This window comes from Aotus nancymaae, unplaced genomic scaffold (assembly GCF_030222135.1).
Source record: "Aotus nancymaae isolate 86718 unplaced genomic scaffold, 86718_ANA_hifiasm-v0.15.2.pri h1tg000076l, whole genome shotgun sequence".
NCBI lineage: Eukaryota > Metazoa > Chordata > Mammalia > Primates > Aotidae > Aotus > Aotus nancymaae.
Genome location: NW_026988491.1, coordinates 24,050,347 through 24,075,703, shown reverse-complemented (window position 1 = coordinate 24,075,703; position 25,357 = coordinate 24,050,347). Strand labels below are relative to the sequence as shown.

At 55.5% G+C, this 25,357-nt stretch overlaps 1 protein-coding gene and 1 pseudogene across 1 annotated transcript; one reads left to right on the top strand and one right to left on the bottom strand.

Annotated features, from left to right (window-relative positions):
• The first annotated feature begins 1,637 nt into the window (after positions 1 to 1,637).
• On the top strand, positions 1,638 to 21,165 carry IL17REL (interleukin 17 receptor E like). Its single transcript, XM_064368249.1, has 11 exons — positions 1,638 to 1,822; positions 5,930 to 5,957; positions 15,512 to 15,651; positions 15,976 to 16,047; positions 16,133 to 16,187; positions 16,820 to 16,992; positions 17,060 to 17,104; positions 17,349 to 17,406; positions 17,616 to 17,779; positions 18,013 to 18,093; positions 18,425 to 21,165. Exons 1-11 carry the CDS (start codon positions 1,721 to 1,723, stop codon positions 18,617 to 18,619), a joined length of 1,113 nt encoding a protein of 370 aa, XP_064224319.1. The 5' UTR covers positions 1,638 to 1,720; the 3' UTR covers positions 18,620 to 21,165.
• Positions 12,117 to 12,368, bottom strand: LOC135271351 (U4 spliceosomal RNA; annotated as a pseudogene).
• Positions 21,166 to 25,357: the final 4,192 nt, after the last annotated feature.

The window sequence follows — 25,357 nt, the reverse complement described above, 5'->3', positions numbered from 1 at the left end:
ACACCCCATGGGCCGTCCCCACACGAGGTCACTGGCTACTGGCTGCCTGCAGCCCCTGCCTGTGTCATGGTGCTGGGAGGATGCCTTCAGGCGACTGGGTATCATGGTGGGGGCCTGTCCCAGTGAGGCCTGGAGACAGAGAGGTTCGGGTGTGAGGGGCCCGGGGTGGGAGGGACATTTGTCCTTTCTCAAGGATCCTGCTGGCCGTGCCCATGGACGTCACCTGGGACACCTGCCATGGCTCAGCAGCCCCCCGGTATAAGGAGGGCTGGATGCCAGGCTGATGGGCAAGGCCCAGCTACAGGATCTTACAGCCCAGCTGGCATGGGACAGTGGGTGACAGAGACCGTCCTGGGCCACCCCCAAACGTACTTGCCTGCTGACCACGCTGTGGCATGGAGGCCAGCACCGGGTACTCTCAAGGCACCATGGCCACAGGCACACTGTGGGTGGGGGGTGCTCAGCCCCATGGACTCTGCCCAGCAGTGACTGCCTAAGTTCCAGCCCATGGAGGTGGGGGCAGGGCCGAGGTGCTGGCCCAGGAGGCAGGGAGGTGGGCAGTGGGTGGTGGCAGAAAGGAGGGAGAAGTTCATAGCCATGGCAGGCCCCTGCCGCCTTCCCTCCCCTGGGACCCAGCCCCAGAGCTTGCTTGCCAAGCTCCCTCCCGACGCTCCCAGAGCCCACAGTGTGAGGCCCAGGTGGTGCCGCTCTCCACACTTGGGGGTCCTGTGAGTATTCCAGGCAGAACACCCCAGCTCTACACTCCCTCCATCCCCCGCCGCACACACACGAACACACACACACACATGTGGGGCAGTGCCCTCCCAGGAACAGAGGCAGGAGGTTCTGTGCTGCTGAGACATAGAGATTGGGCTGGACACAGGGACTCTGGGTCTGTGTCCCAGGAAGAGAAGAGCCAGGTCACCCAGAACCACACCCTGCTTCTCTCCAACCCCCTGCCCTGGCTGGAGGCAAATGGCAAGCAGTGAGCTTCTGCCCAAAAACTTTCCTATGCATTGGACGCTCCAGATAAGAAGAAGACTCAGAACAGCTGCCTGAGCAGAAGCCGAGCCCCAGAGTTCCCAGCCTCGGGGGCTGCCCTCTGGAGTAGGGGACCTCACAGTGAGGACCGAGCGGGGAGGTGAGGACTGAGGATTTGGGGTGGAGTCTCAGGTCCCAGGAGAGGGCTCTCCCTTAGAGGCCAGGGCTGAAGCCAGGGGCTCTGGGGTACCAGTGCCCAAGACAGATTCTGCCCCCACTTTGCCAGCCCAGCCGGCTTTCCAGAGTCCTTGTCTACTGTCCTGGCCTCATGCACGCCTGAAGGGGGTGCACACAGGCGATGCCTTGATCCCGCTGGCCTGGAGCTCTCTCTGCTCCAGTGGCCGCCCCGTGGGGAACCTCATTAGGGTGTTTTGGGACTCCAAAGACCTCAAGGTTTCCACATGCTTCCTTTGGAAACCTAGAAACTCCACACGTGTCTGGCCACAGTCTCACGGCCCCAGGCGGTGGAAAGTCTCCCGGCTGCTGTCTGCAAAGGGAGCGGTTTTGCCAGGAGGGGGCGTGTCCCCTTGCTCCTGCTGTGAGGAGCCGCCTTCTCTCCTCTGTTTGTCTTTGGGGCTGGAGCTGCAGGGTCGGCCAGGAGCTGCTGCCACAGGGCACCCTGCAAACTTGCCCCACTCACGTCCACAGTCTCCAGTGGAAGCTGTCACTGCACAGCCAGATGCTGGCTGGGCAAGTACTTGTGTTCCTTGGCCTGACCTGGGGCACCTTCCAGAGCCTGGCCATCCCCAGGATTGCGGAATGTGGCCTCTCCTGTTCTCAGGTAAGCTCCTGCTTCCTCCTAGGCCCCTACACTGTGGCAGATGAGGCCCTGGCTTCTCCTCAGGTGGGTGTGGCCTGATGCTCTCAGCACATGGACAGGGACAGGTGAGGGGTTGCAGGGGCCTGGGGGCCCCTGGCGGAGCTGGTGAAAGGAGGCTGGGAGACCTGGCCTGACCCTGCTGAACTGCTGTGGGAAGTGTTTGCTGGAAGCTCAAGGCAGGGTGAGCCCACCTCCGACCCATCTATGACCTCCGAGGAGGCTATTAGAATCTAGGGCAATGCGCAAGCCCATCCCGGGCTCCTCACCCCACCCCCCTAGGCTGCTCTGAGCCATCCAGAGCCAGTGGCGGCACACAGGCTTGTGTAGACACCTGCCAAGGAGACACTTGGGGAACGGGGAACGTCCCAAGAGTGACATGTTGGCAGTGGAGGTGCCTGGGGGGTAGGGTGGGGGGTGCTCCCGCTGCAGAGCCGGCTGACTCAGCCTTACAAGAGAGGGCGTTTCATCCCCTGCAGTAAGAAGTGTGCCAGCTGTCCCAGGAAGGGGCGCCGGTGCCCATGGCTGGCCAAGGCATAGTGGGGACACAGGCATGGAAAGAGCCCGGAGGGGGTCCCGGGAAGGGGGAACTCACTGAGGACCTGCTGGGTGCACTGTTCCTGGCATGGGGACAGCAGACAGCAAGATGTGCCTTTAGGGCGGTGGTCTGATCACCTCACGGGACACTTTCAGGACACCTAGCAGCTCCACAGGGCCTGAGATGGGTCCAGCAGCGGGCTCAGGGAGGGAAGGGAGCAGTGGGTGTGGGTGCCACAGGCAGGCTGGGATGCATGGGGGCCAGTGGGAGCCGGCGAGACGGGCGATTCAGGTGGGAGAGGTGGTAGCTGGATTCCCTCCCGAAGGGGAGATGGAAAACAGGGAGGGACAGGACTGGGGGTCCTGGCTGGGGGGAGGGAGGAGAAGTGAGTTGAGACTCAGAGGTGACTTTTGCCTGTCGGTGGATGGAGGAAATGGTTCCTGAGTTGGGAGACCTGGGGGAGGCAGCCTTGAAACGTGAGCTGGAGAACCTTGCCGAGGCGGCTGCGGGGTGTGCCTCCCGGTGCCAGGGGAGTGATAGGGCTGTCCCACACTGCTACAGGCAGGGTGACCCTGGGGAGTGGGTGGGGACCAGGACTGAGCCCTCCCTACTGCAAGGAAAGGGGCAGGGGCAGGGGCAGGGGCAGGGGCTGAAGCAGGCAGAAGAGGTGAGGAAGGAGGGGAAGAGCTTCAGGGGAGGGGAGGGGAGAGGAGGGGTTTGCGGGGCTGAGGGAGGTTCTCATGGAAGATGGGGTGGGGAGGGCTGACCAGGAGGGGTCGAGGGGTGAGAGGAGTGGGAATCCAGAGGTGGGTGTAGGGGCGTTGCCCGGGGCAGCCTTAGGCCAGGCGGTGGATGCGAGGGGGCATGGGAGCCCCTGTCCGCGGTGGGAAGCCTGGGAGAGGCGGCCGGGGCTAAAGCCGGCCTGGGGGAACCTGCTCGGGTCGGGGCGGGAGGCTGGGCCCAATGCTGGGGACCTGGGGGGGCGGGGACCACGAGAAGCCGCCCTGGGGGTTCCCTACAGACACCCCCGACGCTTGGCAGCTGGGAAGCCCCGAGAAGCACGGCGGAAAACCCCGTAGCCGGGAGGCGCGCCCACAGCGCGCCCAGAGCCCAGGCTCAGTCCTAGCTCCCCCCACATCCCCCACAGCGCGCCCAGAGCCCAGTCTCAGCCTCAGCTCCCCCCACATCCCCCAGAGCGTGCCCAGAGCCCAGGCTCAGCCCCAGCTCCCCATCAATTCCCCACAGTGCACCCAGGTCCCGCTTCCTGTGCCCCAGGTGGGACGGACAGAACCTCACGGACGTCCTTCGCCCTAGACAGCGGCCTCTCCTGCAGCCCCAGACACACGGGGCCATGAGGCCAGCCCTGGGTGGGTTTCAGCACCGGCACTGGGCGCAGAGTCCAGGAAGTCAGGAGAAAGAGCTGACCCCCTTCCCATCTCCAGCCCGCCCAGGCCTCCAAGCCCCCAGCAGGGGTTCTTTCTCTCCCTGATTTGGAGACAGGGAGTCCATGCCACAGCGGGTGCCCAGTGGGGCTTCAGGGCATCTGGTGGGAGGGAGGGTGGGGACCTGCCACTGCCCCCCATAGTTCCACACAGGGGCCTCACTTGGCCTCCCACACCGCCTCCGCGGCTCCTCCTGTGCCCAAGCTGGTCTAGGCTGCCCCCACCTGCCCACCTCCCATCCCCACCCCACCCTGCCCCACCTGCCCACCTCCCATCCCCGCCCCACCCTGCCCCCACCTGCCCACCTCCCATCCCCGCCCCACCCTGCCCCCACCTGCCCACCTCCCATCCCCGCCACACCCTGCTCCTGAGCCTGCTCGGATCAATCCCCAGAGGCTGCCCAGGCGAGCCCAGCCCCTTTTGCCTGGCAGGGCCCTTGGCTGCCTGCATTCAGCTCCTCCAGCCCCTCGTTTGAGGCCCTGCTCCTCACCAGGGGCCGAAGCTGGCCTTCCATCCGGCTGCCCCATCCAGCCTGCTCTCCACCCTCAGGCAACCAGTTTCGTGGCCATTGCAGGCGGAGGAGGGTCCCACATGGCGGTCTCTCTCTGGGGAGTTATCGGGGTGGTCTGCAAATGGGTGGAGACGGTGGGGAGAATGAAGACCCCGAGGCCATCTTGGGGGGGTCCAGGGCTGCACCCTGGAACAGAAAACATATTTCACCAGGATCCACCATTCCACACAAAGGCTGAGGGTCACTGCCACCCACGTGTGGCTCCCCAGGTTTTGCAAATGCCCCAGAAGCTGTTGAGATTTGGAGAAACTGGGTAAACTCTGGTCATCTAAACGCATTCCAAAATAAAAAGTATTTAGAGGCGGGAGATGTAGCCAGTGGCCATAACGGCTTCACAATTCAAGGAACAGAAGTGGGCCCGACTTTTGCTTTTTCATGTTCCCACCTGGGCCAGGATCAGAAGTCCAGCTCTCCATCTGGAGCTCCCCCCACTCCCACCCCCACCCCAACAGTCTGGGCTCGTCCAGTCCATAGAGGGTCAGCTCCTTTCAAGAATGGAGTGCCGTGTTGACCAGGGGCTGCACAGTCCAGCACCCCAGCACAGTGGCCTGGACTCCGGGGTCCCACCCTGCTTTGAGGGTGCTGGGAGCCTGGACTCCGGGGTCCTGCCCTGCTTTGAGGGTGCTGGGGGCCTGGACTCCGGGGTCCTGCCCTGCTCTGAGGGTGCTGGGGGCCTGAACTCCGGGGTCCTGCCCTGCTCTGAGGGTGCTGGGGGCCTGGACTCCGGGGTCCTGCCCTGCTGTGAGGGTGCCGGTGCCACCCTGTGCTCTCCAACCTCAGCTCCCATGCCATTGTTGCAGGGGTGCCGGGCGCCTCCTGCCTCACAGGCCACTGGGGCGCAGCCTGTCCCACAGACCCTTCTAACCCGTGGGAGCCACAAGTCCTCCTCATGCTCCTCTTTGGGCGCCCTTGGTCACGTTGGGCTGAGAGTGATAATAAATCAGGACTGCAGCTTTCACCAGGACTGTCCACAGCCTGTTCACCCAGCCGCACGGTCCCCCCCAACCAGCTCAGCCTCAGTTCCTTCCAGGCCCATGAAATTGACCTCTATGAGCCCCCAAGCACCTCTGAGATTTCTAGCCTGCACCCCCCAGACTCTCCAGACCCCTCTGTTGTTTTCCCACCTCTCTCGTTAGTTACATAAAGTGTAAGTTGCTGATTTCCCGGGTTTCAGATCGTTCTGTCTCCCCTTCTTGGAATGTGAGCTCCTCTAGAGGCAGGGAGGGTTCACTGTTTTCCTCTGTTCACGAATCCCAGCACCTAAGCAAGCCTGCCACGTGGTGGGTGCTCCGCCAGTGTCCACTTAACAAACACGAAAGTGGGTGGGGGAGCCGGGGCCTGAGGGTCCACAGGGGTTCAGACCACATTGTTTACTGAGTGACCGCCGCGTGGCAGCCCCGGGCTAGACCCCTGACACTGAGGGCAGCCCAGGACCCCGGGAGTGAGGGCCAGGGCAGGAGCAGGACGGGCTGGGGAGGGGGTGCCTGCGGCCACTCACCCTCTCACTGTTCTGTCTCCAGGGCTTCGCCTGCAGGAGCCACAGGAACCGTGAGTACATCTCAGCCCGGGGACGCTCAAGGCCTGAACTACCCCGTGCCCCTCTCAGTAGACCCAGGTCCACCCAGGCCCACAGGGCCGCTTTGTCCACCGTGGGAGGCAGGTCTGCCCTGCACTGTCCCCAGCAGTCAGGGTTCCCCTTCCGAGCAGGGCGAGCTGCCATCACTCACCGATGGGTGTGGGGTCCTGGACACACCCAGGCAAAGTCGCCCTGGCTCCTGCCCAGAGTGGGTCAGCTGCAGATAGAGTCCCGCGCCTCCATTTAACTCACAATACCTCGAAGCGTTCCAAACCCCGGCCCAGCTGACATCCCACCAGCAGCAGGTGGAAATCCCCCTGTCGTCCAGCAAAACTTTTCCCTCTGGAAAGTGATCCCTCCTGGGCTTTGCACAAATACCTTGGTTGTCTTTGTAAAAGCGCATTATTTACAAAAGGACGCTGAGTGATGCAGACGGTATAAGGAAGAAAGTTACCACTCACTAGAAAGCCTCCTGTAGACATAAACAGTATTCACGTTGGCAAACATTGCTCTAGAGATTTGGAGTTTTTGCTTATTATTTTTGCTTTTTATAAGAAGAGAGACGAGGTCTCCCTATGCCTGGTTGGTCATCCAAACCCAGGTGGTTCTCAAACTCCCAGGCTCAAGCGTTCCCCCTGCCTCAGCCTCCCAAAGTGCTGGGATTATGGGCATGAGCCACCCCGCCCAGCCTGTTCTAGACTTTTGTATATGCAAATATATAGATGTTTGCAGAATAAACAGATAAAAATTATTTTATAGAAATAAAATTACCTTATGTCATTTAAAGTATTTTATGTATTTTTACTTGAATTTAACAGAAAAATAAAGAGATGGGTAAACTTTAATTAAATGTTTCTTCGCCTCAAAGACCTCTAAGCTTAGGAGATTAGATCAGCCTGGCCCTGTGCGAGGATGACACGCAAATTTACAAAGCGGTTCATATTAACAAACAACAATAAATACAAAGCAAGGCCAGGTGTGGTGGCTCACACCTGTAATCCCAGCACTTTGGGAGGCTGAGGTGGGCACATCACCTGAGCTCAGGAGTTCGAGACCAACCTGGGCAACATGGTGAAACCCTGTCTCTACTAAGAATACAAAAAAAAAAAAAAAAAGAAAAGAAAAAAATTAGCCAGGTGTGGTGGCGGGTGCCTGTAATCCCAGCTATTTGGGAGCCTGAGGCAAGAGAATCACTTGAACCTGGGAGGCAGAGGTTGCAGTGAGCCGAGACTGTGCCACTGCACTCCAGCCTGGGCGATGGAGTGAGATTCTGCCTCAAAAAAAATTAAAAACAAAACAAAAAATCCTCTTTAGTATTTCTAATAGATTTCCTATCTAGTCTCAAGTTTTTTTAAATAGATGATCACGCATTCTGCAGCTAATGACATCCTGTAAACCTGTACGCTGGGCAGAGGGGTGGATTCTGTGGAATTGACTCAGCTCTCCAGGGCAGTGCTGAATGAGGGAATTCCTGTCCAAGCCCCGATACTAATGGTAATGGTTCCGAAGGTTTACTGTTTAGTATTCGTTTATTAGATGTTTGCACTAGATGGCCTGATCTACACAAACACGTGTCTTTTCCTATTTGCTAAACATTATTTTATCATGAATAGGTGTTGAATTGTATGAAACATTTCTACATCTATGAAAATTAGAAGTTTTCTACTTTTTTTTTTTTGAGATGGAGTCTCACTCTTGTTGCCCAGGCTGGAGTGCAGTGCCACGATTTTGGCTCACTGCAACCTCCGCCTCCTGGGTTCAAGCGATTCTTCTGCCTCAGCCTCCCAAATAGCTGGGATTACAGGCGCCTGCCTCCACGCCCAGTTAATCTTTGTATTTTTAGTAGAGACGGGGTTTTACCATGTTTGCCAGGCTGGTCTCAAACTCCTGACCTCAGGTGATCCACCCACCCTCGGCCTCCCAAAGTGCTGGGATCACAGGTGTGAGCCACCCTGCCCAGCCCCAGAAGTGTTTTTAAACACAGAGCGGTCCTCAGCCTCCTCCTCTGTCAACGCCAGTTTGAATTCCCAATTCCGCACCACATTTTCCCAGTCCCCGTGCTTGTGGCTGCTTTAGTAATCCATTTGTTCCTGTTGAGCCCCCTTCTCCCTCCTGAAGTGAGCACATCTGTTAGGCGCTCTTTCAGGAAGACTCTGTGGGTGTTATCTGTGTGCCTTATTTTGGGTAAGGCAAAACATATTTATTTCTAAGTGTTTATGATGAATTTTAGTTTCACAGTTATTTCCACGCAGTAACAATGAATTCTGTTCAGTGTCATACATCATTTGTGTGTTTCTGCTTCACCCGCCCTTCCCTCTACACACCCTCCTCTTCATTTCGTCAGCATAGCTGGGACAAGAGCCCGCTCTTATTTTATTTTACAATGAGCAGCTTCTTCTGCACCCCTTTCACTAACTCTGTATATGTCCTCATTTTTCATGCTCAACGTGAGTCCTTCTCCTCCGTGGCTTCACTAGTTTTTTTTTTTTTTTTTTTACTTTCTGGTTTTGATTCCTTTCTTGGTTAGCTGGAATAGACCTTTGTCTTTTCTCTAGAAAGGGTCAAAAGATACAGGTTTCTCATTTCTTGCATAAAGGAGCTTGTCTTTTTTTTTTTGAGAGGGAGTCTTATTCTGTCACCCAGGCTGGAGTGCAGTGGTTTGATCTCTGTTCACTGCAACCTCCACCTCCTGGGTTCAAGTGATTTTCCTACCTCAGTCTCCTGAGTATCTGGGACTACAGGTGTGCGCCACCATACCCCGCTAATTTTTGTATTTTTAGTAGAGACAGGGTTTCTCCATGTTGGCCAGGCTGGTCTCAAACCCTTGACCTCTAGTGATCCATCCGCCTCAGCCTCTCAAAGTGCTGGGATTAAAGGAGAGGTTTTCGTCTTCTTGGCCTCACACATATGGATGACAACACAGACACTGAATTCTAAGGCACAGTCATTTCTCTGAAGATTGCTGCACACCAAGCCCCGGGGACGATTCTCCAAGGGAAGGAAACACCAGCCTTGGGGCCACAGCTCCCCGCTCCCCAGCATGACCCAGCTTCTTATCCCCAAACCATCAGGCTTCATTTTATTTTTAAATTTTCAATCTGTAGTTATTCTTTGCTAGTATATAGAAATATAGGGTTTGGGAGGCTGAGGTGGGTGGATCACTTGAGGTCAGGAGTTCAAGACCAGGCTGGCCAACATGGCGAAACCCCATCTCCACTACAAATAAAAAAAAATTAGATGGGCATGGTGGCAGGTGCTGTAATCCCAGCTACTCTGGAGGCTGAGACAAGAGAATCGCTTGAACCTAGGAAGTAGAGGTTACAGTGAGCCGAGATCGCACCACTGCACTCCAGCCTGGGCGACAGCGAGACTCCATCTAAAAGAAAAAAAAAAAAAACACACCAAAAGCAAAACAAACCAACCAACAAAAAAGAAATACAGCGAATTTTTTTTTGGAAGCAGAGTCTTGCTCTGTCGCCAGGCTGGAGTGCAGTGGCACAATCTCAGCTCACTGCAACCTCTGCCCACCGGGTTGAAGCGATTCTCCTGCCTCAGCCTCCCGAGTAGCTGGGACTACAGGTGCGCGCCACCACACCCAGCTAATTTTTTTGTATTTTCAGTGGAGACGGGGTTTCACTGAGTTGGCCAGGATAGTCTTGATCTCTTGACCTTGTGATCTGCCTGCTTCAGCCTCCCAAAGCGCTAGGATTACAGGCGTGAGCCACCGCGCCCGGCCCGGATTTTTTATATGTTGATCTTGTATCCTGCAATTTTGCTAAACTTATTAGTTTTAGTGCCTTTTTTGTAGACGCTAACGTTTTCTACAGAGACAATCATGTCATCGGCAAAGGAACACACTTCACTTCTTCCTTTCCAAGCGGAAGCCTATTTCTTTTCCTGCCTCATTGCGTGGAGTAGGGTCCCCCACTGCGGTGTTGAGTGGAATTGAGAAGAGCAGGGATTCTTTTGTTTTTGATGTGGGGGAAATAATCTATTCTTTCACTGTGAAATGTGATGTTAGGTATAGGTTTTTCACCTACATCACACATTGATCATCGTTAACAATTGGCGGAAATTTCATTCCCTGTTTGCTTAGATTTCTTTTTTTAAATCAAGAATGGATGACGAATTTTGTCAAAAATGTTTCTGTGACTATTGAGATGATCATAAGTGGTTTTTAAAAATTTTATCAGCTGGGCCTGGTGGCTCATGCCTGTAATCCCAGCACTTTGGGAGGCCAAGGTGGGCAGATCACCTGAGGTTAGGAGTTCCAGACCAGCCTGGCCAACATGGTGAAACCCCATCTCTACTAAAAGTACAAAACTAGCCAGGTGTAGTGGCTCGAACCTGTAATCCCAGCTACTCAGGAGGCTAAGGCAGGAGAATCTCTTGAACCAGGGAGGCAGAGGGGTCTCGATACACCAACATCACACCATTGCACTCCAGCCTGGGCGACAAGTAAAACTCTGTCTTAAAAAAAAAAAAAAAAAAAAAAAAATTGTGGACATGGTGAGTTAGTGTGGTTGATTTTCTCATGTTAAGCCAGCCTTGGTGTGGGACAAACTGCCGCAGCCATCATCTTTCCCTCTGCCCGTGGAGTCACCTCCTAACATTTTGTTTAGTCTTTATTGCCCTGCAGTTTCCTCTTCTTGTAATGTCTGTGTCAGCTTTTGGTGCCCGAGAGTTAGTTCTGAAGGATCCCTTCATCGTCAGCTTTCTGGAAGCGTCAGTAGAACCGGCATTCTTTCTTACTTAAGTATTTAGTTTCATTATTTTCTTTACTGCTTTTCTGCTTTCCACTGCCTAGGTTTCCACTCTGATTTTATTTTTCTTCTTTTTACTTTGGGTGTCATTTCTTCTTTCTCTAGTTCCTTAGGTGGAAGCTAAGGTCACTGATTTGAGATCTTTCTTCTTTTCTAGGTTAGGAGTCGAGTGCTGCGAATTTTCCCCAAAATGCTGCTTTAGAAGCATCTAAGAGGTTTTTATATGCTGTCTTTTTCTTTCTTTGTAGTCCAGAGGTCTCATTTTTTTAGCATCTACTATGCCGTGAATTCATAAGGAGCAGGTTCCAGCAGCTCAGGCTCCTTCCCACTGGTTCTCACACAATGCGCTTCTCCGGGTGGAGCAGGCTGGGGCTGGCGCTTCAGCTGAACCGGAACCTTTCTCTTTGGCTTCCTTTTCTCATCATTTTCCTTCATGTGTTTCAGGAAGCAGTCTCGGCTCTTAGAGTGCTTAACATGCTCGGTATGCACATTGATTGTCCTGGCAGGAATCTTGCCCTTAACTTGTCCATTTTCAACAATGCCAGCAGCACGCTGGGGAACACAGTCAACTCTTCCAGCTTTGCCATGGGAACACCTGTGGGCTTCCTTTACGAACAGTTCCATTCATGTCTACCGTATCACCTTTCTTACAGATTCGCATATATGTGGCTGAAGGAACGACTCCATGTTTTTGTTTTGTTTACTGTATTTACAGCCTCGTTCTGTCACCCAGGCTGGAGTGCAGTGGCTTGATCTTGGCTCACAGCAACCTCCGCCTCCAGGTTCAAGCGATTCTCCTGCCTCACCTCCCCAGTAGCTGGGATTACAGGTGCCTGCCACCATGCCCAGCTACTTTTTGTATTTTTAGTAGAGACTGGGTTTCACCTTGTTGGCTAGGCTGGTCTCGAACTCCCAACCTCGTGATCCGCCCACCTCGGCCTCCTGAAGTGCTGGAATTACAGGCGTCCATTGAGCCCAGCGAAAATATCTCACATAATTACCACAGTTACTATTTATGAGATCTTTATTCCTTTGGTGCCCTTTTCATCTGTTACTATTTTCCTTCCTGCAATAAGGACTTTCTTTAACATCCTTTGATATGTGGGTCTTCTGGTGAAAATTCTTCCAGTTTTCGTCTGCAAAAGAAACCTTTACCCTTAATTTGGAAAGGTGTTTCTTACATGGTATAGAATTTTCTCTTTATCACTGGTTTTTAAGCAAATTGATTATAATATGCCTTGGTGTCATTTGCTTCGTGTTTCTTATATTTAGCACTCATTGATTTTCTTGGATCTGTGACTTCCGTAGTTTCATCAAGTTTGGAAAATTTCTATCTTTTTTTTGAGTTTAAATTTTTTTTTTATTCAGTCTCCATAGAGACTGTCAAAAATTGCCAATGCCAACTATATTTCAAGTCATCGTGGTGGGGTATTGGGAAAAGTTTTCTTTCTTTTTTTTTTAATTGCATTTTAGGTTTTGGGGTACATGTGAAAAACATGCAAGGCTGTTGCATAGGTGCATACGTGGCAGTGTGATTTGCTGCAGGGAAAAGTTTTCAATTAGCAATAATCGCGCCTTGGATAAACCTCACTGGCTACAATACTGCCACTGTGCAAAGCTGAGTTTTTAAATTTTCTTCCTTTCCTTAAGGGACTCCAATTATACATATATGAGGTCACCTGTGGTTGTCCCACAGGCCACTGATGTTTTGTTCCTCATTGTCATCATGACCATCATTTCCCTGCTTCTTTTTGGATAGCTTCTATTGCTGTGTACCCCAGCACCTCTCCCTCTCCCCCCACCCCCACTTCTGCAGTGTCTAATCTGCTTGTTAATACTATCTGATGTATTTTTCAGTCAGACATTGTGGTTTTCAGTTCTAGAAGTTGGATTTGGGTTTTTTTTTTAATATGTATCCTATGTCTATAATTAACTTTTGAATGTATGGAATACAGTAATAATTGTATTAATGTTCTTGTCTACTTTTTTTTTTTTGAGCCAGAGTCTCCTTCTGTCACCCAGGCTGGAGTGCAGTGGCATGATTTCGGCTCACTGCAACCTCCGCCTCCTGGGTTCAAGCAATTCTCCTGCCTCAGCCTCCTGAGTAGCTGGGATTACAGGCATGCACTACCATGCCCAGCTAATTTTTATATTTTCGGTAAAAATGGGGTTTCACCATGTTGGCCAGGCTGGTCTCAAACTCCTGACCTCAAGTGATCTGCCTGCTTTGGCCTTCTAAACTACTGGGATTACAGGCATGAGCCACCATGCCCGGTCTCTTGTCTACTAATTCTGTGTATCAATATTGTGTTAGTTTTGGCCAGATGCAATAGCTCACACCTCTAATCCCGGCACTTTGGGAGGTCGAGGTGGGTAGATGCCTTTGGCCAGATGCAATAGCTCACACCTGTAATCCCAGCACTTTGGGAGGTCGAGGTGGGTAGATGCCTTTGGCCAGATGCAATAGCTCACACCTGTAATCCCAGCACTTTGGGAGGTCGAGGTGGGTAGATGCCTTTGGCCAGATGCAATAGCTCATACCTGCAATCCCAGCACTTTGGGAGGTCGAGGTGGTAGATCCCTTGAGCCCAGGCATTCCAGAGCAGCCTGGGCAACATGGTGATATCTTAGTCTCTACAAAAAATACTAATATTAGCTGGGTGTGGTGGTGCACACCTGTGGAGGGAGACTGACTTGAGCTTAGGAGGCAAAGGTTGCAGTGAGCTGAGATCGCACACTCTAGCCTGAGTGACAAAAGTGAGACCCTGTCTCAAAAAAAACAAACTTGTGTTAGTTTTAATTGATTTTTCTCCAAATTAGGGTTGTTTTTTCCCTGATTCTTTGCATGGCTTGTAATTTTTTACTGGATGTCAGACATTGTGACTTTTACCCTGTTGTGTGCTGGGAGAAAAAACAACATTTTCTTTATTCCCACAAATATTCTTGAGCCTTTTCCTGGCATACAGTTAAGTTTCTTGGAGACAACTTAGTCTTATTGGTCTTGCTTTTTCGATTTGTTAGAAAGGACCAGAGCAATGCTCAGTCTAAGATTAATTCTCCCCTTCTAGTGAGGCAGACTCTTCCATGTGCTGTACCCAGTGCCCTTTGAGTCATGAGGTTCTTAGTCTGGCTGTGAACAGGGGCTAGTCCCAAGCCTGTGTGAGTCCAAGATGCACTCCTTCAAATTCTTTAAATTTTTTTTGAGATGGAGTCACACCCTGTCACCAGGCTGGAGTGCAGTGGTGTGATCTCGGCTCACTGCAGCCTCTGCCTCCTGGGTTCAAGTGATTCTCCTGCCTCAGCCTCCTGAGTAGCTGGGATTACAGGCACCCACCACCACGCCAGCTAATTTTTGTATTTTTAGTAGAGACGGGATTTCACCGTGTTGCCCAGGCTGGTCTTGAACTCCTGATCTCAGTTGATCTTCCCGCCTCAGCCTCCGAAAGTGCTGAGATTATAGGCCTGAGTCACTGCGCCTGGCCCACTCCCTCAAATTTTTCTGGGTGGTTCTTTCTCTGCTTCTGGTGGTTCCCTCACACGCATGTGTTCATGAATACACCGAGTATCCGCAAAGTGGATATTCTCCAGAGTTCTCTCTCTGCATTATCCTCTCCCCTCTCATACTCAGTCAGGAAGCCCCCGCTGCCAGGGTGCTCCATCCAGCTCCTTAGCTCAGGGACTGTGCCAAGCTCCACATGGGACGCCACCCCCACCACTGCCTGGGAACACCCCCGAGATAGTGGGGCATTCGCAGAGCTCCCCGGATGTTCCCCGTCTCCCAGGACTCACCGTGTTTCACTTCCTCACGTCCACTGTCTTGAAACCGTTGCTTGTGGTTAGAACCCTCCAGTGGGTTACACCCTATGGAGAACTGGCCTGCAACCCACCAGAGGCTGAAGTGGAGTGTCTCATTATCACAGGAGGGAGGCTGGGACTGGCTGCACCTGCTGCGCTTCTGCTTCTCCCTTAGTCCCTGGTTACCCTCGTTCCTTACTCTCCTGCCTCAGCAGCGTGCTGCGTTCAGTGTGGACTCCACTGAGCAGCAGCTGCACTGTCTCACCCACAGCATGTGGGTCCCATGCCTCCGTGGCCATGCCTTCTGTAAAGGAGGTGGCAGTCCTCCTGTGGAATGGCGGGGTTGCCAGCCTCCGTGGCTCACGTGAAGTTCTGCTCTGAGTCCTACCTGCAAACCTGGCTGAGTAAAGGCAGCAAAATTGCTCAGCCCCCAGTGCCCAAAATGATACCCCAGTTCCACCTTGCCCAGGTCTGGTGAGACTGCCGGCAATGGTGTTTGGTCTCAAAGCCAAAGGCCCTGGGGGCAAGTCCTGCCTGTGACGATGCAGCTACCTCCCTGGGATGGAGGCCTGGGCTGCAGCAACCTTGGAGTCATGCCCAGGTGTCCCAGCAAAGCTGTGTTGGCCTTTTCTGCTGTTCGTCTCTGAGCAGAGCTTGCCAGCAAGGCGGGGTAGGCCCCATGCCCCCTTGCTGGCCAGGTGGGGCCGCAGCTTTCGCCGCTCTGATGCAGACAGGCGTGCAGTCTGCTCCCCTGACCTGGGCCCACCCCGGAGTACCACTGACATTTCAGAGTGTGTCTCAGGTGGGGTCTTCTGCCCACTTGGGAAATCCTAAAGGGTCCTCAAGTGAGCGCCTCCCAAACGCCCAAACCAAGCAGGAGCCGTCACGTCGGGGCTCTCGGGACAGACAGAGCCTCGCGTCGGTGACCGCTGGTCCGAGCACGACCCCGACCTGCCGCCCTCCTGCAGCCGGGAAGCTCCGCTACTGGGTGGACCGGAGGCGCAAGGCGATTCTGGTGCAGGTGCCCCGGGCCTCAGGAAGCCCCGAATACTTCGTGCGGCTCTGCCTCAAGCTGTTCACCTGCAAGGACGCCGGCGCCCCCGTGCTAGTGCGCGCCCCCCACGCATGTCTAGGCCCTGGCCCCGCTGAACCCCGGTCGTACCCCGCCCACCTCCCCACCCCGCCCCGCCCCGTCCCATCCCGTCCCGTCCCGTCCCTTCCCGTCCCGTCCCGTCCCGTTTGGCCCAGGCCCCGCCTACCCCGGACCGCCCGCCCACCTCCCCGCGGAGCCCCGCCCACCACCCCACGCCCCGCCCCGTTTGGCCCAGGTCCCGCCCACCTCCCATGCCCCGCCCCGTTTGGCCCAGGCCCCGCCTATCCCGGACAGCCCCGCCCGCCCGCGCAGTAGCTCAGCAGTCCTTCTGCGCTGCAGGTGAATGCGAGTAGCGTCTCCCGGGCCGTCTCTCTGCCCTACAGCCAGGAGCTGCCATGCCTGTGCCTGGAGGTCGGTGGAGGTGTGGCCTGGACTTCGGGGTGCGTGGAGGAACAAAGGGATGAGCGGGCTGTCCTGACCCCAGTCCCTCCCGCAGGGCTGGTCTGCGACCCTTGACGCCGTGCGGACCCAGATCTGCCCCTTTGAAAACGGCAAGTGTCGTGCGATACCAAGGGGCGGAAGGGTGGGAATGACTGCGGCCAGTCTGACCCCACCATGAGGCATAAGTAGGGGGGATGAGACAAGGGGCAGGCCCGGCCTAAACCCCTGAGCCTGCTTGGAAGGGCCTGTCACTAAGGGAATCTGAGCACAGATGTGGATATGCACAAGTGTGTGTGTGCACGAGCATGCAATGTACATGTGTGCACACGTGGACCAGCTCACCTGGGAAAACAAAGTTTGTCAAGAGGGGCTGTCTGAGGGCTGCCCTGCTCTTGGTTCTGCTCAGTGACGCTGTACACACACACACACACACATGCACACCCATACATGTGCACATGCACGCCCATTCCCATGGACATGCACCCATGCATACACACATGCACTCATGCACAGGCACACCCAAACACTGCATAGGCAGGCAAATCCATGCACAGGCACACACATACACATGCATACGCATCCATGCACACATGTGCACAGAGTTGGGTCAGAGCTCACAGACCATAGGAGGACTGCTCTGGACCCTGGCCCATGGTCACTGCAGTGGGTGCTAGACCCCATGGGCCCACTGGCAGCCAGAGTAGGGCCCCACTGACCTGTGTTTGGGGGAGGGTTCCTGCAGACACTCAGGCCCTGGAGACGCTGTGGGACACAGTCCACTACCACCCTGGGAGCCAGACCCTGAGCTGGGAGCCTGCCTGCCCTGTGAGTGGCCAAGTGAGCCTGTGCTGGTGCCCGGGGCCCGGGGACAGCTGCCATAGGCTGCAGCACTCCAGCCAGCTGGCGCATCGCAGAGTGAGTGCCCACACGGCAGGGATGGGGGTGGGTGTGGATGCCACAGCCTGACCTGAGCCCTCCTCAGGTGCAGTACCTGCTGGTGGACACCCAGCCCCAGCTCTGCCTGAAGGTGAGGGGTTGCTTCAGCCTGTCAGTGCCCTGCTTGGGGATGGGCCGGGGGCATCAGGGCAGGGAGTGGGGCAGGGGCCCTTGCCCAGCCTCTAGGCAGTCCCTCAGAGCCCCCTCCTGGTCTGACAGTGGGTGAGCTAAGGGCCCAAGAAGGAGAACTGGGCCCAGAGCACCCTGAAGTTGACCCAGCCTGTCTCTGCCCTGCACACTCTCCACCCACCCACACTCCTCATCCCGCTTTGCAGTTCTCCACCAGCTGGGGGTCCTGGGTGCGGTGCCCTTTCAAACAGCGTCACTTCCCAAGTAAGTTCTCCTTGGGGCCTGTGCAGTGTGGACGTGGTGTGAACACCCTTCACTCTGTGTTGGATGGGGAGGAGGGACAACAGGGTTCAGGGCCAGTGTGGGGCCCAGTGGGATGGGGAGGTACAGTGGGTGGGTGCCGGGCCCACCGGGGAAGGAAGGGAGGCGGTGGGTGCTGGGCCAGATGGGGTCTCACCCTTCACCCCCCGCAGCCTGGAAGATGACCATCCAGCCTTCACCCAGGCAGGGCCACCTCCGGGCCACCTTCTTCTCGTCCAGCCCCGCCTACTTCCAGGTGCACCTGTGTCACAGGAGGAGGTCACAGCTCCCAGCCTGCCGACCCGCACTCCAGGCCAGCCCACTTCCTCCAGCCTCAGTGAGCCGGGTGGGTGGGGCTCTATCCTGGGGAGGTGGGGGTGGGTGTCAGGACCCCATTGCTTCCCTGGGGGGCCTCTGCCCTACCTAGGCCCTGAGCCCACTAGGGGTCTAGCCTACCTGGCAGGGAGGGGTGGAGGGGACTGCTTTGTGGGTGCTGAGAGGATATGGGATAAGGACAGGCTCCTGGTCTGCCCTTCCCCCCATTGCCTGTGACCTGTCCTCCCCACCCAGGCTGACCTTGAAGCTGCCCCTGCCATTGCCTTCCTGGACCTTCCCAGGGAGGAGGCCTGTGCCCCAGGCATCTGCATCCAGGTGGGTGTCGCTGCTGTGCCCAGCCCCTAACCATCTCCTGCACTGCAGGACCTCAGTTCACACCCCCCACTTCCCATCCCCCATACCTCGGGGAAGCAGGAGCAGGAGGTCGTGTTTACGGGAGCTGCCTCATGCCTGCAGGACCTCCGTTTACCAACCCCCACCCCCAGCCCGCCAACGTTCCATCCCCCATAGGTCGGGGAAGCAGGAGGCCAAGTTGACTGAGCTGCCTTATGCCTGCAGGACCTCAGTTCACACACACCCCCATTTCCCATCCCCCATACCTTGGGGAAGTAGGAGGCCGTGTTGAAGAGCTGCCTTATGCCTGCAGGGCTGGAGGACCGATGTGCACTTCTCCGTCCCACAGCAGCTCTGCAACCTCCACGCCAGGGGGTGCCCAGCTTTCAGGGGCCGCAGGGGGTCGAAGACTGAACTCAGGCACTCCCGGCCTCCCTCGGCGGGCTGGGCATGGCGTGCGCTGAACAGGAGACTGGGTGGGGGAGATGGGGAGACCACGCGGCCCTGAGTCAGGCTTCTGCACCAAGCCAAGGCCTGCGCCCACCGCTGCCCTCCAGCCTCGAAGTTCCCTCTACCACACACCGCTGGCCTCCCGAACGCCCTCCCTGGCCTCACTCCATCACTGGCCTGGCCTCCTCCTCCCTGGGGGTCCACCTCCCCTGATCAGAACTCTGATTCTAATGGCGAGAGACTTGGGATGTCCCTCAGCCCACCAGCCACCGAGGCCCAGGCTCCCAGGACCCAGGGCACATCAGGACAGGACTCTGCCCACTGGACAGAACTAAGCACATGTGTCCTGGGTGCGGTCAGGAGCGAGGCTCTGCCTTGGAGTCCAGGAAGGGTCAGAGCTGGCACTCCCACCTGCCCTCCCTCCCTGTGAGCTCAAGAGCTCCCCTAGCTTCAGGTGGGGTGAACTGCAAGAGCTGCAGAGGTGGGAGGGGTGGGCGGGGGTGGATAGGACAGCTGGGCGCCCAGGGCCCCTGGAGACCCTTTCCGGGGAGCACCAGCGGGCCAGGCAGGGGTCTCTGGAATGTCCCCTCAGCTCAGCCAAGCCACAGCTGTTTCAGGGCAGCCTGCAGCCTGCTGCCCCCAGGACGTGCCCAGGGCCACGGCAGGACCCGCACGCCTTTATCTCCCCCTTCTCCCAGCAGGACTTTTTGGCCAAGCCTGGGTCCCCCTCCCCAGCAAAGATCACCTCCAGCAGATCACAGACCAAAGAGGTGATGGCCCCTTGCTGGTCAAGTGTCCCTGGGGCTGGACCAGCCACTGTGCAGTGCCCGTGCTATGCTGGGAAGTCCACGGCCCCAGAGACCAGCCCTTGAGGCAGCAGAAGGGCTGGGCCTGGCTCAAGTGGGGGAATCTTGGCAGACCTGGGGGCACACATGCTGCTCTCAGGGTCAGGGTGGGTCCCTCCTTCACTTGTCTGCTGAGGGTCCCTACAGCCAGGAGGCTGATGTCCACAGCCCCTCCCCTTCCCCCACATTGGCTCAGCCTCCCACAGTGTGGGCAGGGCTGGGGGGTGCCCCACATCTCTCTCCAGCTGCACCCGCCCCCCTGGGACCACAGCCTGAGGCCAGGAATCTTCTCATGAACAAGTAGGTGCCAGCGTCACACTGCTGGGAGGCAGGAGGCCAAGGCGCAGCCCCAGACAGCTGAGCCAGGCCCCGTCAGAGTGCAGGTGGTCTCACCTGACCGTGGGGCCCAGGCACCTTCTGGCTTTCCTGGGGCTGCAGCTCACAGGGGCTCCGGGTCACATAGAAGACCTTCAGCCCTTTCCTGAGTCCCATGGGAACAGCAGGACCTGGGTGGGCTGCCCCTTCCCCAGATGGCCAAGGTGCTGGCCCTGCCATGCTGGACCCCAGGCTCCCTCTCAGAAAACTCATGGTCATGGCCACGGTCCCTAGCCCTGAAATCAAGGTCCTGGAGGCCTGGCAGCTGCCCAGAGCCTCCCCAGTGCTCCAGGGTGCAGGATGCAACCCACCCTTCCTGTAGCTGACCAGGCCCAAGGTGGTCAGCGTGGGTAACCCCCAACACGGGCACCAAGGAAGGAGAGCTGTGAAAACCCCAGGCACAATTAGTGCCTCAAGAATATCTTATAGTGTTATTACTCAGCTATTTCCTTTATAGAATCCTTTATATATAATCATATATTCGTTTACAGAATTAGTGCCTGAAGTATAACTTACTGCTTACATGTATCTATCTTATACAATCATACTTAGTACTTGTATCTAGCATGCTTAGTTCCATATAGTCTTTCTATATAATCATATAGGTATTGTAGTTGGAGCTGTACCGACACACTTACTGCTGACTTATATATTCCTTCTATATAACCATATAGTAGTTTATAGCAGGAGGAATGCCTAGAGCAGTCACAGAACCGAAGCAGTACATGGGAAAACAGCCAGACCAGGACGAGAGCCAAAGACCCAGGCAGTGGTGTCCCTGCCTGAAAGGGCACACGCTGTATGGCAGGCTTGGAGCAGGAGCCTCTCCTCCTGAAAAAGGAGTTGTAGCACCTTGCATCCAGTTCCTGTGGAAAGTAGGCCTCAGCCCTGAGATCCTGGAAGTGACTGAGGGAGAACAACCCCTCTGGTGTGGCCAGTCATGGCGGCTGTACACCCTGTCAGTCTTTTCTCTCTTCTGTGCTAGCCCAAATCATCCTCCCATAAATATCCTAAGAGAAGAGCACACGTCTGTCAGCTCCCAGTGCATTGGCTTACAGTATCCTTCTATTAGAAATCCTTTGAAGTCTCCAGCCCACAGATAAGAAGTGTTGCGCACGACACCTGTTGCACACAGCCCACCTCCTTGTCTCGCTGACCTAATGGGGGTGGACCCCTTTTCTGTACATGGACCCCTACTGCGCACGGCCCACCTCTGCCCCTTACCTGTGAGTCACGTGATTATGTATGCCCTATCGCTAAGCCTATAGATGACCTCACGACCCTTCCCCCTGCTTGTACCTAATACATACAGACGCTTCTGGACATTCAGGGCCTCGCCTGCCTCCACTCATAAGTGGCGTGGCCCCCGAGTCCAGATGCTCTTTTCCAGTCCTTCAGTGTCCTGTCCTTTCTTGGCTCCTGCACCTCAGCACAGGATAAGGGACACCCCAAGACCCTGTGGGGCCAATAACCCTACAGGTCAAGGATCACCCCAGCTTTTGCCCAGAGCACCCCCAACTGGCCGGAGTCACCTCTCCTGTCTGTGCACCTCTGAGTGCTGAACACTGCAGCATCCGCCCTGCCCAGACCCCTCCAGAAGGTCTCAGCTTCCTCAGATCCCAGCCCCACTTATGCAGCAAGATTCTGCCACCTCCTGTGGCCTCAGAGGCTGCCTGCCTGGGGGCCCTCTGCTGGGATGTACGATTCTCGGACGTTTCAAGTGGCACATCCAGGCCCCAGCCAGGGGTCCCCAGCAGTGGTCTGTGCAGTGGGCCATGGGGTCAGCCCTTGAAGAACTCCCATGTGGGTCATGTCGCCACCGGGCTCCCCCGCTAAGCCGCCCTCTGGAGCCTGGACATTGTCTCACGTCAGTGCTGTGCAGGGCCATGTGCCCGGCCGGACAGACACACTCCCACTGCTGTCCAGTCCAGGCTGCCCTCTTCCACCCAGCCACCAGTCACTGGGCCTTCTTTTCCCTCCTGCAATGGAGGCTGCTATGCCCCACAGACTGGAGAAGGGACTGGAGGGCCAGTAAGTCCCCTCCCCTCAGTAAACACCGGCCCAGTGCCTGCCCCCATGGGCATGTGGGGGGTAGGGAGCACCTTGGGACTCAGCTAGGAGAGGGGCAGGGTCTCCAGGAGTGGATTTGGGGTCAGCTAAGGTCAGCATCACATGGTGTGACCAGACATTCCCATCCAAGTGTCCCCATAAAGGAGCAGTAGTGGGGATGCCCTGGGGATGTAGAGGCCAGGCCAGGTGAGGGTCTTGAGAACCTGGGTTTGGACACCAGGGGCAGGGAGGCCAGTGGGGGGCACGGAGAGGGTGCCCCAGCTGCCCTCCCTAACCTGGAGGTCAGGGGCACTGGGGGATGCAGGCTGCCACTCACCCAGCTGCCCTCCCTAACCTGGATTTCAGGGGTGTGGGGTGGGGGGAGCAGCATGGGCTGCCACTCACCCAGCTGCCCTCCCTAACCTGGAGGTCAGGGGCACTGGGTGGTGGGAGGTGGGCAGCACAGGCTGCCACTCTGCACTCTCCATGTCTCCTCTAGAGACCCCTGTCCACCCCTAGCCAGAAGACAAGTGACCTGTCCTAGCAGGGCAGCCCCTGCTCCAGATTCCTGCACCCAACTCCTGGACCAGCCAGGGGTGCTCCCTGTGATGCATGAAGACCCCTGCTCTGACCCAGGGCTATTCTGGGAATCCTGGCTGGCCTGGAGGTGGGGCTGGGGAGGATTTGCCAGCACAGGGCCATGGGGCTGAGCTCCTGCCTGACCAGGTGTGGTCTCCCTCAAGCCTTCACTGTAGCCCTGGACCTCCAACAGATGGGGGAAACTGAGTCTTTTGGGACTCTTGAGAGGCTGTGTTCAGATCTCAGCTGTCCCACCGTTCCTCCCAGACAGGGGAGGCACCTGCTGGAGGACACACACGTGCTGCCAGCAAGCGGCGGTGGCGCTCAGGGCCAGTGCTGAGCTGGATCAGCTGCTCCAGCAGCCGACAGGGGGCGCCCACAGCCCGGCACACCCACCACCTCGGCCAGGGACGCTGCCCTCCCTCCACCACCCCCGCCAGAAACCCGCCCCCACACCTGCCAGCAGAAAAGTGCTGAGGATCTCGGACCCCAGAAAGGGGGGTGCAGTAGGGGCGGGCAAGGGCACCTGCACCAGTGCGCAGTCCTGCTCACGTCTGGGCCACAGCATAATGCGGGTGAGCCTTAGATGCCCGCCGGCCTCATTCAGTCATCACACACAGCTGAGTGGGCCCTGGGCCCTGGGCCCTGAGCACTGACCTAGTGCCAGGAACAAACACTGGCAAAGATCCCCAGGCTTGTAGCTGGGGACCAAGTCTGGGGCTGCCTGGCACTAAGGAGTGTCTTGGGGCAGGACATCAGCGCTAAAACCAGGACGGTCCAGGCAATCTGGGATCATGGAGCCGACCTTTGCATGGGGGACACAACCACAGCCAGGTGACATAGTAAGTGTGGGGGCTGCGGTGCCAGTGTGGGGTGAAGAATGAGGCTGGGAGGGCAACTGGGAGTGTGTGGAGGGGCAATCTAAAATAGGGTGGGGCCCGGCTCGGTGGCTTCCGCCTATAATCTCAGCACTTTGGGAGGCCGAGGCAGGTGGATCACTTGAGGTCAGGAGTTCAAGACCAGCCTGACCAACATGGTGAAGCCCTATCTCTATGAAAAATACAAAAGTTACCTGGGCATTGCGGTGGACACCTGTAATCCCAGCTACTCGGAAGGTGAGGCAGGAGAACTGCTTGAACCCAGAAGGCAGAGGTTGCAGTGAGCCAAGATCGCGCCACCGCACTCTAGCCTAGGTGGCTGAATGAGACTCCATCTCAAAAATAATAACTAAAAATTAAAATAAAATAAAATAGGGTGGGGCCAGGCACAGTGTTGCACACCTGGAATCCCAGCACTTTTGGAGGCTGAGGCAGGAGGATCGTTTGAGCCTGGGAGATGGAGGCTGCAGGGAGCCATGATTGCACCACTGCATTCCAGCCTGGGTGACAGAGCGAGACCCTGTTTCAATAAATAAAATATAAAATTTCAAAAATAGGGTGGTCCCTGGAAGGCTCAGACAAGGTAAAGTGTGAAGAGGGACTGCAGAGGCAGGGCCTTCGAGTGGCCAGGCTCTAACAGGATCCCTGACTGCCTCACAGAAGAGCAGCGAGAGGCAGCTTGTGGAGGGCAGGCAGGTGGGGAGAACTGCAGAAGCTGAGGCCATCAGGGTGTCCTGGCACGTGGGTGTGCATAAAAGAGACCAGTGTTTTGGCCTTAGCTCCTTGTGGACAAATTTGTGGAAATTGTGGACAAGATTTTTTGTGTTCAAAAGACAGAACTCAAAGTGCATATCTGATTGCTTCCTTTTGAAAGGCTAATCAGAAACTCAAAAGAATGCAACTGCTTGTCTCTTACCTATCTATGACCCAGAAGCTCCCTCCCTGCTTTGAGTTGGCCCACCTTTCTAGGCAGAATCAATGTCCATCTTACATGCGCTGACTGATGTCTCATGTCTCCCTAAAATGTATAAAACCAAGCTGTGCCCCGACCACCTTGGGCACACGTTGTCAGGACCCTGAGGCCGTGCCACGGGCATGCGTCCTCAGCCTCGGCAAAATAAACCTCCTGAATTGACCGAGGCTTGTCTCAGATATTTGGGGTCCACATATAAATCTTTGTATATTGTATGTCCATTAACATAGATTTATAATTATTGTTTTATGAATTGGTCTTTTAAATCATGCAGAAAAAGCAGGAGTTACAAACCAAAACTATCATACCCCTTTATTTTATGTTTTCCTGTGTCATTGCCTTTGCCAGTGCTTTCTTTCCTCACACAGCTGCACGTTCCTGCTTCAGGCCCTTCCATTTCAACCTGACAGGTGCCCTTTAGCATTTCTAGCAGCGCAGGTCTGCGAGTAATGAACTCCTGAGCACTTACATTTTAGTTTTTCCTTCATTTTTGAAGGCTAGTTTTATTGGACTTAGAATTCTTGGTTGACAGCTTTTTTTTCTTTCTTTCAGGACTTTAAATATATTATACCACTGGCTTCTGGTCTCCAAGCCTTCTGATGAGAAATCTGCTAAAAACATTATTGGGGCTCCTTTGCACGAGACCAGTTGTTTCTGTCTTGCTGCTTTCTTTGTCCTTATTTTTCTGACAGTTTGACAATAGTGTTTCTCACTGTGGATCTATGAATTTTTCTGGCTTGGTTTGTTGAGATTCTGGGATATGCAGATTCATTTATTTCATCAAATTTGGAGAGTTTGGGGATATTACTCCTTCAAGTAATGTTCTTCCCTTTTCTATTTCTCTTTTCCTTTTGGAAATCCCATGATGTGTGTTGGTATACTTGATGGTGTCCCAGATCCCTCAGGTTATTCAATTTTTCTGCATTTTTTTTATTTCTGGTCTTCAGAGTGGATAATTCCAATTGCCTTGTCTTCAGGCTCCCTGATCCTTTATGTGCACAAATCTTGCACTGAACCCCTCTAGTGAACACTTTTTTTCTTTTCTTTTTTGAGAAAGTCTCGCTATGTTGCCCAGGCTGCAGTGCAGTGGCATGAAT

What these genes read in the sequence shown, in the direction of transcription:
- IL17REL (XM_064368249.1), top strand. Translation starts at nt 1,721, where the DNA reads ATGCTGGCTGGGCAAGTACTTGTGTTCCTTGGCCTGACCTGGGGCACC. An exon ending in CAAACAGCGTCACTTCCCAA is followed by an intron (nt 17,407 to 17,615) that starts GTAAGTTCTCCT and finishes CACCCCCCGCAG; the next exon opens with CCTGGAAGATGACCATCCAG. An exon ending in GCCCACTTCCTCCAGCCTCA is followed by an intron (nt 17,780 to 18,012) that starts GTGAGCCGGGTG and finishes CTCCCCACCCAG; the next exon opens with GCTGACCTTGAAGCTGCCCC.